A 13,142-nucleotide genomic window follows, 5' to 3' on the forward strand; every position below is an offset into this window, starting at 1 on the left:
ATCATCTCAGCTTATGCCCCTCAGCCAGGGCTATCTGATGAACAGAAAGACCGATTTTATGACAGCCTCTTGTAGACTACCTCATTGATGAATGACAGGGACTGTCCCATTGTGGCTGGCGACTTCAATGGGCATGTTGGACAACATGCTGGGAGTTTCCATAGTATACATGGTGGCTATGGATTTGGTTCCCGCAATGAGGAGGGAACTAGGCTGCTGGAGTTCTGTGATGCAAATGATCTTAGGGTCTGTAATACTAACTTCAGGAAACCTGCCAGTCTGGTGGACACACTAGTCAGACTGACTACATTCTTGCCAGGAAACGGGAAAGATGGCTACTTATAAATGCCAAAACCTTCCCAGGTGAAGAGTGCACCCTACAACATATGTTATTAGTCAGTGACTTCAGGATCAGGGCTAAATGGATGCCCAGAAGATGATCAGCATGGAAAAGAGGGGTCTGGAAGCTTAAGGATCATGTGAATGGACAGAGATTTAGAAACGTATTACTCGAAGCTTTTGATGAAAAGGAGGAGGATATAGCATCATAAAATGTGAAAGACAACTGGAGGTTCCAATGGGACAACATGTTGAGGGCTACTGAGCAGATCTGTGGATGGTACAAAGTCCCCTCTTGACCTAAGGTAACATGGTGGTGGAACAATGTAGTTGACAGGGGCATTAGGGAAAAGAAACAGGCATGGAAGGACTGGAAGAATGGTGGTAGCAGGGAACTGTATCAGATCGCCAGAAGGGAAGCTAGGAGACAGGTATATTTAGCCAGAGGGGAAGCATAATAACAGAAAATTTGCCAATGTTATGTATCGTGAGGACCAAAGACTTGAAGTGGTTCATGCTGCAAAACAGTATGTGAGAGAGAATCATGATGTCATAAGAGAGAAATGCGTCCACATGGATGATGGCTCACTTACATTTAATGAGGCTGCAAAGAGAGAGACTTGGAGATGTCACTATAAAAGGTTGCTAAATGAAGAGAATGAATGGGAGAAAGAGAGTCTGCCAAATGTTGACCCAATAGAGGGACCAGCTATGTGAATTGACAGTACCTTGGTAGATAAAGTAATTAAGGGTATAATAGACAGGGAAAGCCCCTGGCCCATCAGGAATCACTGCAGAAATGCTTAAAATATCTGGCGGTGTCAGCTATAGTCTAGTCACCCGTACAGTTAATCAGGTGATACATGAAGGAGTCATACCCAATGACTAGTGTGGCAACACCATAGTCAACTGCTACAAAGGTAAAGGTGACGCATGGGATACGAATAATTACGGAGGTATCAAATTGTTGGATCAGGTAATGACGGTCACAGCTCAACTAATTAGGGAGAGAGTCAGTCTAGATGAGATGCAGTTTGGGTTCATGCCAGGGAAAAGCACCACTGATGCTATATTTCTGGTAAGACAGCTGCAGGAGAAACATCTAGCCAAAGATAAACCTCTGTACTTGGCTTTCGTTGACATGGAGAAAGCCTTTGACAAGGTCCTCTGATCCTTTATCTGGTGGTCAATGCAGAAACTAAGGATAGATCAGTGGTTAGTGAGAGCTGTACAAGCCATGTACAGGGATGCTGTCAGTAACATGAGGGTTGGCAACGAGTATAGTGAAGAATTCAGGGTAGGAGTAGGGGTACACTAAGGATCAGTTCTCAGCCCCCTCTTATTCATAGTCCTCCAGGCAATAACAGAAGAATTCAAAACAGGATGCCCCTGGGAACTCCTCTATGCTGATAACCTTGCTCCAATAGCTGAGTCAATATCTGAACTAGAGTAGAAGTTTCAGGTGTGGAAGCAAGGTTTAAAATCAAACCAAAAAAGTCTTAGTAAGTAGGAATGCAAACAAATCACAAATCCCTTCAGGTAGGTGACCCTGCTTGATCTGTAGAAAAGGTGTAGGTAGAAACTCCATAAGATGTACCCAGTGTAAGCTATGGACACATAAGAGGTGCAGCAATACCAGAGGAAGGCTAACTGGGAAGATAGCTTTTGTGTGTGGCAGATGCACAGGGGCAATAAATACTGAAAATGTGCAGAAAACAGCTTCCATCACATGCCAGGGGGGAAAACTAGAAGTAGTTGACTAAGTCAGCAGCAGGAGTGGATACTCTGACTGTGTAGCTGCTAGAATAAGAATAGCCTGGGCAAAGTTCAGAGAGCTCCTACTGCTACTGGTAACAAAGCACTTCGTGCTCAGAGTGAAAAGTAGACTGTAGGATGCATGTGTGTGAACAGCCATGCCACACGGCAGTGAAACATGGGCTGTGACTGCTGTGGACATGCGTAAGCTTGCAAGAAATGAAGCTAACATGCTCCACTGGATGTGTAATGTTAGTGTGCATACGTGACAGTGTAAGCGCCCTGAGAGAGAAGTTGGACATAAGAAGCATCAAATGTGGTGTGCAAGAGAGATGACTGCGTTGATATGGTCATGTGTTACGTATGGATGAGGACAGCTGTGTGAAAAAGTGTCACACCCTAATAGTGGAGGAAACCTGTGGAAGAGGTAGACCCAGGAAGACCTGGTGAAGCACGACCTTCAAATGTTGGGCCTCACGGAGGCAATGACAAGTGACTGAGACCTTTGGAGATATGCTGTGCTTGAGAAGACCCAGCAAGCCAAGTGAAACTGTAGCTGTGGATACGTAACTGGCCCATTTAAGAGTACCCTTCAACCATTGGGCAATATGCTGTACTTGAGAAGACCTGCTGCGTCAAGTGAAATCATTGTCATGGCTGATGCCAGTATTGCCTGACTAGCATGTAAAAAGTACTATTCAAGCGTGGTTGATGCCAGTACCACTGGATTGGCTCCCATGCTGAGGCACATAAAAAGCATCATTCAAGCGTGATCATTGCCAGTGCCAGCTGACTGGCTCCCATGGCAGTGGCGCATAAAAAGCACCATTTGAGTGTGGTCAATGCCAGTGCCACCCAACTGGCCCCTGTGCTGGTGGCACGTAAATAGCACCCACTACACTCTCAGAGTGGTTGGCAGTTAAGAAGGGCATCCAGCTGTAGGAACCTTGTCAGATCTGATTGGAGCCTGGTGCAGCCTCCTGGCTTGCCAGTCCTCAGTCAAACCATCCAATCCATACTAGCATGGAAAGTGGACGTTAAACAATGATGATGATCCATTATATTTTGATTTGATCAATTATTGAAGAAAAGAGGAGCCCATTCTTCAGTTTGAACATTGGTAAATGTTAAACAAAAGTAGAATAGTAACTGAAAGCAGATTAAGAAAAACTAAAGCATTATTACAGCTGATAAGCACAATGTTGGTGTAAGGGTCATAACTCCTTTTCCAGATTTGTTCATACATTGAGTCAATGGTAAAGACACTTAGCTTTTACTGTCTCAAGTTATTTTAATTCAAACTGGACATCACAGGTAATTTTAGTACACTGCTGTAAGGAGTGAGAATATCATAACCAATGAGTTTTATAAGCTTACAATGCTGGATTCAGGAGAAGGCACATGTGAAAAGTACTCCTCAAGGGAGATAAATGTCTGAATAGACGACAGCTGTGAATTTAGGATTAGCAGCTATGCTTTCAGAAGCAAGTGACTTTTATTTATAAATCTGCATTGAAAAATAATTCACAAATTTAGTTCACTTTTCTCTATCTCAGACTAAATATCTATTTCATTAACACTTGTCGCTCCTTACTTTTGTTATGGATTGACTGGGGAATGAATAAAGAGACGGACTTGAAAATGAAAGTATTAATTATTCTTTACTGCAAAGTTAAGAGAGTGGTAGAAACACTGCAGAGTCAGGCTAAGTGCCTTGAGGTATTTAGTTTTTTTCTTCTATGTTATGAAATCATATTCTTTATTCTTATTTCTTTATTGCCCACAAGGGGCTAAACATAGAGGGGACCAACAAGGACAGACAAAGGGTTTAAATCGATTACATCGATCCCAGTGCGTAACTGGTACTTATTTAATTGACCCCGAAAGGATGAAAGGCTAAGTTGACCTCGGTGGAATTTGAACTCGGAACGTAGCGGCAGACGAAATACCGCTAAGCATTTCGCCCAGCGTGCTAACGTTTCTGCCAGCTCGCCGCATATTCTTTATTCTTGAGTGGGCCTCAGTAAAATAAGTATCTAAAATCTCCTAGAGATGATTCAATCAACTACAATCCTCTACAAATTTGTAGCCTTGTACCAATATAAGAAATCATAATGAGGTAACTGACATAGAAGAGTGCCAAACTAAATACTCTACATTATTTGGTTTTATTTCTGCATGTTCTGAATTCAAATCTTGTAGAGTAAACGTTGCATTTCCTTTACAAATATATGGCCTTGTATCAATGTGGAAAGTCACTGTTCTTCACAACTACAAAATTGAGTGAGTTGTCTGTGCAGTTATCACTGTTTACTTTATAAACTCATCATATTATCAATAATTACGATTGACAACATGGTTACTTTTTCCAGGATTTTTTCTTTTAACAACTCTTTTTCTAAGATTTGTTTGTCTTAACAACCTGATAATTTTGTAGTAAAGCAATACTCCTACCAATTTTCTAAATTATGGGGTAAACAGTAACTTCCTTAATTATATATCAGAATACCTGAGAAAGGATTTGCACTAATAATCTAATGGGACAGATCTGAAACCTTGGCTAAAATTTATATACCTGCCAAAAAAGTATCTCTTACAGAAACTAGTTGATAAGTAGAGAGCCTGTTATATTTCACTTTTCTTTAGTTTGTATGTTTTAATTTGGCACTGGCCAGTCTGTAAGAAAGGAGTTTTAGTTGGCTGAATTAACTTAGCATCCTGGTGGTATTTATTAACTCACAAAAGGATTTCAACTCAAAACACTGGTACAAAATTGGTCACATCAAACTCATTGCTGTAGACACAATATTTTAAAGTTTTGGAAAATACAAGCTCATATTTGTTTTATCATAATTATTTTCAGAATAGATTAAAGACAACAGGAAAAAAACACCAAAAAAGATTAAAATTATTTTAACATTTCAGTGAAGTGATTGATTTACCATAAACATAGCCAACAACTGCTTGTTGAACATCTTCATAGGATATACTTGCATCATGTAGAGCTTTGGTACCTTGATAGCAACAAAAATAAAAATTCAGTGAATTACTCAAGAATTATATACAAAAAAGTAAAAAATTATATTTCAATATGTTTAATTTTAACACCATTTGCTAGCTCTAAAATTATTTTAGCAATGAAAAATTAAGAGAATGCATGTAGGTCTGATGACTGAAAAATTACAAACGGAATTGTTTGATTTCATTCAAACTCAATATTGTGGAAATATGTATGTTTTCTAATTAGATTATAAAGGTTTGATAAATGTAGCATAAAAATTCTGTAATATTCCAGAGAATATGAATTAATCCATTCTAAGAATATTTTTAGTCTTGCTCCAAAATAGATTTGCGGTTAATAATTTTTTGAACTTCAGTATTGAGCTGAGATGTTAGAAAACCGTTAAATGTTAGTTGTAAGGATTAATAAAATTAATATCATTATAGTGGATGTTAAAACAATGATGATGATGAATATATTAGTATCTTTTAATCTGATCTTTACTAATGTCAAGAAAAACCATATACCTGCTTCAAAAGCCATATCTGGATAGTCAAAGTCTTCACGATTTCTAGGTTTTTCAAACTAAAGTTGTAAAATTTAAAGAACAAATGAATTAGTAAAAAGAATTACATATTAAAAAATACTTTCTAAATTTAATGTAAAAACATATTTAAAATTTCTTTTCCGGACTAATTGGTAGCAGTCTCTAAAAGTATGCACCAATTATATACACAATAACTGTTAAATGGTTTAAATGTTATCCTAACTAGCATGTACCGACACAATTTGCTTGAGCACTAGCAACTGCAGCCAAATCCCCTTCCAATAGCAATAAGCACATACATGTGCCACATGAACTGACTCACTAATAAATAAATGTATTCAGATAGAAAAGTGTAAGTATCTTTAAATTTTAGTATTTCCTTTGTTTTTGATTTTTTTTTTTGGTTTTAACTTCTGCCATGAAGATATTTGATATTAACTGTGGTAAGTGCTTTAAATGACCATACTGACCAATCACTTGGCGACTGGAGATAATTAGAGTGCCAACATTTAAAAGTAAATATGTAATGTATCAGCAAGATAAGCTGTAATGAACACTGCAAGAAATTCAATGAAGAAACAGTGGGGGAAAAGTATAAAGGCAAATAACTAGACATCATAGAAACTGTCTACAGTGGTTCACTAGTGTAATTTAATAAAGTGTATTTGCCACTTGTTCAGTATTGACACACGAGTCAGAAGAGTGAGCTAAAATGTCAGGTCATAAGAATTTCAAATCAACAGATGCTCGTTGTCTTGAAAATTTTGGTATAACATGAAATACAAGACAGCACACATTGAGAAGTACAGTGTTGATGTTATAAATAGGGAATAATGGAAATCCACAAACTGTCTTGTTTTGCTTCAATAATAGAAAATAAATGAATTGAGTAATGCAGATGAAATAAGCCAGTGTTACTGAATATATACAGTATGGGTCTATGAGCTACAAGCACAAAACACCAAGTTCTCTGCTTGTTAATAGAAGTATTCTTCATAATTTGTCTTTACATCTATTTTACAATCTTAGCATAGGTTAGATGAATATATTACTGAAGCATTGTTGTACAGCCATATAACTTTCCTGGCATTAACCCATACCTGTTTTCTAAGTCAGGGATGTCTTGTTTCTTCAAAGATGCAAAGCCCAGTATATGATTCACTGATAGGGGAAATGACATCATCACTGCTTGTAGTTCTTGGTTTTTAGAGAAGTGCAAATGTAAACAAACCCAGACCCGTGCACACATACATACAAACTCAGACCTGTGAATACATACATACAAACGAAGGGCTTTTTCAGTTTTTGTCAACCAAATCCACTCACAAGACTTTGGTTGGCCTGGAACTACAACAGAAGACATTTGCCCAAAATGTTATGCAATGAGACTGAACCTGAAGTGAACTTTTTTAACAACACAGCCAGGCCTACACTTGTATGGTTAAAATAACTATTAAAAAAAAATGCTTGGAACTGATAAATGAAAGTCATTTGGTATTGAGAAAAGTACTAACTCAAAAGCTTTATAGTGTAGACTGGGAAATTTACCCATTTTGTATTAATTATGGTTAATAAGTTAAGATTTTGAACTTAATGTGGAATCAAGAAGAGTACATATGCTTTTTGAGAATTATGTGATAATCCTCATTGATATTATTTAAGAAACAATAATCTAGAATTTCAAACAGCCAATAACATTATTTTGATGAAGTCAATCATTATAGAAATCATACAAAATTTGAACCCTTTAGTATTCAGATTATTCTGTCATATGTAATGCTTATTTAATCATTTTTAATACAGCATTATCTTGTAACTTCAAGATTTTGATGATGTGATTGTCTATTTTTAGAATAACATTGTGGAATAAGTGTGAGAGGCTGGATCTGGTCAACTTGGACCTAAAACAGTAAAGAATGTTTGGGCCTGATATGGCCAGTTTAAATGCTAAAGGGTTAAACAGTCAAAAGAAATCTGTCTTTAATAACTAATGAATTTAGTATAATGTAAAATTTTTACAGTAATACAGTTTGTTGCCTGCATCTGGAGAAAATAAGTAGCAAGTTTATTCAGAACTACTTTATTCCGTGGGAAGAAGTATTCAGGTTTGAAAATGTTAACTTACAATATTTCAGATGCTTTAATAATTTTGCAGTTTTGAATATCATAATGAAAATTCTGTGGACACCAATTGTAGAACAAATTGTAATAAAATACCAAGAAGTGTCCAAATATAATGAAAATGAGAAATAAGATACACTTAAGTTTCAGTGAATATTTATACCAAGAAACGTGTTGCTGAAACATAACACAAGGAAGACAATGACAGCAGTTCTTTATTTATACTGGATATTAGAGAATTTTATAAAGTATATCTGGTTAATTACTTCTGCATTATTAACTATTTGGGATTAAATATTCTTATTTAGTCCCTAAAAAATTCATGCTTATTACATGTATTGAAATCTAGCAGTATTTTTGGGTACACTGAAAATCTTTTAGTAAGCATACAATAAAAAGCAAGACGACTTGATTTACGAGTTATTTGCTTACTTTATATAAAGAATATATACACAAAGACGCCAACCATATAAGACAGTAGTCAAGTCGTTGACGACATTTAATGCAGGGAACATTAAAACAGCTAATTAAAAAAATAATCAGTAAGGAAAAAGCAATACAGTCAATGATTAATTCTACATACTTTATTTTGGCAAGTAAGGGAGACAACTTAAGAAAACTTCTAAATAAAATGAAAAACAAAAGCAGAAACAGAGAACATTATGCTTTGTTCGTTTGTTTATATGTATGTATTTTTTATTCTTTTACTTGTTTCAGTCATTTGACTGCGGCCATGCTGGAGCACCGCCTTTAGTTGAACAAATTGACCCGAAGACTTATTCTATCGGTCGCCTTGCGGAACCGCTAAGTTACGGGACGTAAACACACCAACATCGACACACAAACATTTACATATACATAAGACGAGACTCTCAGTGTCCATCTACCAAATCCACTCTCAAGGCTTTAGTTGGTCTGAGGCCATAGTAGGTGACAGTTGCCCAAGGTGCTATGCAGTAGGACTGAACCCAGAAGCATGTGGTTGGGAAGCAAGCTTCTTATGAATGAAACAATTTCCATAAAAACATTTTACTTGAAATTGTAAACAATAAAAATTACTAAATAATTTTCTTTTTAAAATCCTTATTAACCAATGGACTCTAATCACTTATCTTAAGTTCAGGTCAGGCATCTGGACAAAGCAATGTACATAGCAGCATACACATTAGCATTGGGTCTGCAGGCAACTGGCCTGTGTGCTCATGCCTTAGGACAGCTTCAGGCGAAACGTTGATGTATTCCCTGCATAAATATTTATTACTACATCAATACAATGCAAATTTTAGCAGAGAAACTTAATGAAGTCGGAAGCTGAGTAATAAATGCTTGATTAGTTTATGATAGAGCTGGATAACTTAACTGTCACTTTAATGTTATAAGTTTAATCTATGTTAAAAAGTTAGCTAATATCCCTTTAATATTAGTGAATATTCTTCAAGTTCATATGACACTACAAATTCAATTAAGCTACTATATATATATATATAAACCAATAATCAAAATATATTCCCAAAACAATGCAATAACTTTGTTTCAAAATGTTTCTTTCTGTGAGGAAGTTTCACTTAATCTAATTGGTGTAAGTCCCACAACTCATTAGGTTGTAGGTGCATATTTGGGTAAATTATTCAGATGGAACCATTCTTATCTCTATTTTATTAAAGCTAATTTAAAATGCTACACATAATGATTTAAATATTGATTTAATTTTGAATAGGAACCAAGAACTTGTATTTGAGGAGTAGAAGAAACATGATATTATGAAGATGTCTCTCCTAAGTGGTGGTGGTGGTTCATCATCATCATCCTTTTCCATGCTGGCATGGGTTGGATGGTTTGATCAGAGCTGGCAAGCCACTGGAGAGCTGCACCAGGTTCCAGTCTGTTCTGGCTTGGTTTCTATGGCTGGGTGCCTTTCCTAATGCCAACCACTTCACAGTGCATGCTGTGTGCTTTTATTGTGGCACTAGCATAAGTGCTTATACGTGGCAGCAGCACAAGGCTCTTGTAGGTCAATCCTCTTCAATGGAGTGGCAGCCATTAACACTTCAGCTGTGGAGGACAAGTCTTCTTGAATACAACAAAGTGCCAGATATCTCGGTCCTTTGTCATCTCCAAAAGGGTCAATATATATAGAAATAGATTTCCATTGACTTCCCATTGCTAAAGTGAACCACCAAGCATGAAGAGATTTTGCAGTAAACATATGGTACAGACATAGATTATGGTATTAGGGATAAGATACTAATACTGTAATGTTTTGTTCAGTAAGGCCAACTGTAATTCTTTATAATACTGAAAGATTTAATTGAAAAAAACAAAAAACAAATGCTTTTACCAATTCCTCAAAGTCTGTTTTCCAAAATAGGTAAATTACCACAAATTTTGGGGCAAGAGATTAACCAATTATATCAACCCTAGTAAATGACTAGTATTTATTAACTTGTAACGATGAAAGGCTAAGTTGACCTGGCCAAGATTTGAATTTGGAACATAAAACAATGTAACTAAATACTGCATGATTTTTTATCTCGTGTTACTGGTTCTGCCAACAACAATAAATAATGTTATCAAAAAGCAATAAACTGGAGTCTAAAAATATGTCCTTATATAATTTAAGAAAAGCTGAACTATGAACTTTGAATATAGTCATCATTTTAGTGTTTATCTCAGTATGATCAACTGATCATCAAAGATTTATCTAAGCTTTTAGAATTTATTAATAACAAATGAACTTAGATCAATGCTAACAAAACAAAAAAAGATTGGCTTCAATACTGTTGGTCCTAGTTTGTGAATATAACTTGAGAGGTTGTGATGGGGCAAGTGATAATACTCAGGATCTTATAGGTTCAAGATCATCTATCATCCCATTAAAGTTAAGCTTCATATTCAATAATGCTAAGTAGATAAATAAAGAATCTTATGAGATAACATTGTTGTCCCAAACTCCCATCTGTTTTCTACACAACTGCAACTCTGATTACATCATTATCCAAATGAGTCCTTCCTTGTTTAAGTTGGCCAGGTGTAATGTAGTGGATCTGTTGTTTATTCTGGATAAGATGTTTGAAAAAATGAAAAGGCCAAGTAGATTAGTTTCTGGACTATTATTGTCTAATAGGTGTTCATTCCAAATCTGCTGCAAATGCATTGTAAGGTTTGAGTTTTAGTTCATGTAGCTCTTGTTCTGAAAAAATATGTACTGGATCTTCTGAGAATGTTGCAGGTAATAGAAAAACTACTCTATTTTGTGAGAGATTTATCTTTTGCCTTTAACAAAGGAGCTAAGTACCAGCTCTTATAAGCATTTTTCAACTTGGGATACTTTATGGGGCACTGCTCTGCCAGAAGCCAAGGATATGTCTTCGCTAGCTAAACAGAAGAAAATATTATTTGTTAATGAGATTAAATGAAATGAAATATCTAATGTTTTAGACAGAACCCTTCATCAAACACTCCACCCAAAATGTTCAGTATTTCCTGTAATCGTGGCTTACTAACACATCTATCTCAGCCCATCCTCTTACTAACCAAGCCAAAACTAATCTTGAATTCAAGAGATTTCATAAGGAAAGTAGAATTAAGTTTTCCTAGAAAGGTCAGTCCTGATCAAGAAGACCATTTAACAAAGGTATTCAAGTTATAGACCTATTTTTATAGACATATATATATATAACTTGTTTCAGTCATTACACTGTAGCCATGTTGGGGCACTAGCTTGAAGAATTTTTAGTCGAATGTATTAATCTCAGTAATTATTATTTAAAACCACGTACTTATCCTATCAGTCTCTTTTGTTGAACTGCTAAGTTACAAGGATGTAAACACACCAGCACGAGTTGTCAAGCGGTGGCGGTGGTAGGGACAAACACAGACACATATATATATATTTCGATAAGAAAAAAATCTACAACCTTCCGTCTCAATACACTACTATTGGACTTGAAAGTTATTTTTATATTTACTACGGATTGCTTGAAACTTTCTTGCTACACCTCGATCGTTGGATCTTATATTTATTTATACCCCCCCCCCCCCCGACACGATGGAAGCGCATGGCTTAGTGGTTAGGGTATTGGACCCATGATTGTAAGATCATGGTTTCGATTCCTAGACCGGACGACGCTTTGTGTTTTTTGAACAAAAGCACAAGCTGGCAAAAATGAGTAATCCTGCGACGGACCGTCGTCCTGTCCAGGTGGGGAATATATACACCATGGAAACCGGCCCTATAAATCTATATGGCTCGGGAAGGAACTTTATTTTCTACATATATATGATGGACTTCTTTCAGTTTCCGTCTACCAAATCCATCCACAAGGCTTTAATCCGTACGAGGCTATAATAGAAGACACTTGCCCAAGGTGCTTTCAAGTGGGACTGAACTCGGAACCATGTGGTTGGGAAGCAAACTTCTTATACAGCCACGCCTGTGCCTATATTGTGGACAACAGTGTTCAATATGTTCTTTATTTAAAGTGATTGGTTGTAATTTGAGGGCGAATATGTTATTAACAAGTTGAGCGACAATCTTAAGATTTTTCAAATGTCTTTGACAAAATAATCTTGTAGACAAAATAATCTTGTTATTTCAATCAGGTGGCGAGCTGACAGAATCGTTAGCACGCAGGGTGAACGCTTAGCGATCTTTCGTCTGCCGCGTTTTGAGTTCAAATTCCGCCGAGGTTGACTATGCCTTTCATCCTTTCAGGGTCGATAGATTAAGTACCAGTGAAACACTGGAGTCGATGTAATCGACTAGTCCTCTCCAACCAAATTTCTGGGATCTTTGGGGTTTGACGGGCAACATTTGTTTTCTTAACGAAACACTTTCAAACTTGGGACACTGGTAGAATGTGTCATATAAAACAACTTCTTCTCTTAACCTTCTTAACAAAAAATTGTACATCGCAAGTTATTTCATGTTAAAGTTGTCGTATTTCTGTAATTTCAACCAATCACTGACGTCTATTCAGCTGTATACAGTTACTGCTGTTCGGTGTCAAGTGTGTTATTCCCTGTTTAATTATATCATTATTCCCTAGTAAAGTTTTAGGGTTAGGGTTATGAGTTAGAGTTAAGAACGGGACTAATTTTATTCAAGGGAAAAGATCCCATGACACCGTTACGGCATTAATTGGTTTCACTTCAATAGACGTCAGTGATTGGTTGAAATTACCGAAATACGACAATTTTTTTACATAAAATAACTTCGAATACAAAATTTTTTATCTGTTCTATACCACAAAATATACAAATATTCGAAGTTTGAAAGTGCTTCGGTACCAAAAACACTACAAAAAAAAAAATGTTGCCCGTCAAACCCCAAAGATCCAATTTCAGGCCTCGTGCCTCAAGTAGAAAGGCTATTTCAAT

The 13,142-nt window shown here is 36.3% G+C and overlaps 1 protein-coding gene across 3 annotated transcripts in view; it reads right to left on the reverse strand.

Moving 5' to 3' along the window:
- LOC106877352 (sterol carrier protein 2) overlaps window positions 1–13,142 on the reverse strand; it is a 68,947-nt gene that overhangs the window by 45,522 nt on the left and 10,283 nt on the right. For all 3 annotated transcript variants that reach the window (XM_014926239.3, XM_089350826.1, XM_014926238.3), the window contains exons 2-3: window positions 5,623–5,680; window positions 5,037–5,108 (exon numbers count right to left, since the gene is read on the reverse strand). In XM_014926239.3, coding sequence (XP_014781725.1) covers window positions 5,037–5,108; window positions 5,623–5,638 — 88 coding nt within the window. In that variant the 5' untranslated portion in view covers window positions 5,639–5,680. The remainder of the gene's footprint in view (window positions 1–5,036; window positions 5,109–5,622; window positions 5,681–13,142) is intronic.

This window comes from Octopus bimaculoides, chromosome 4 (assembly GCF_046866305.1).
Source record: "Octopus bimaculoides isolate indiv1 chromosome 4, ASM4686630v1, whole genome shotgun sequence".
Lineage (NCBI taxonomy): Eukaryota > Metazoa > Mollusca > Cephalopoda > Octopoda > Octopodidae > Octopus > Octopus bimaculoides.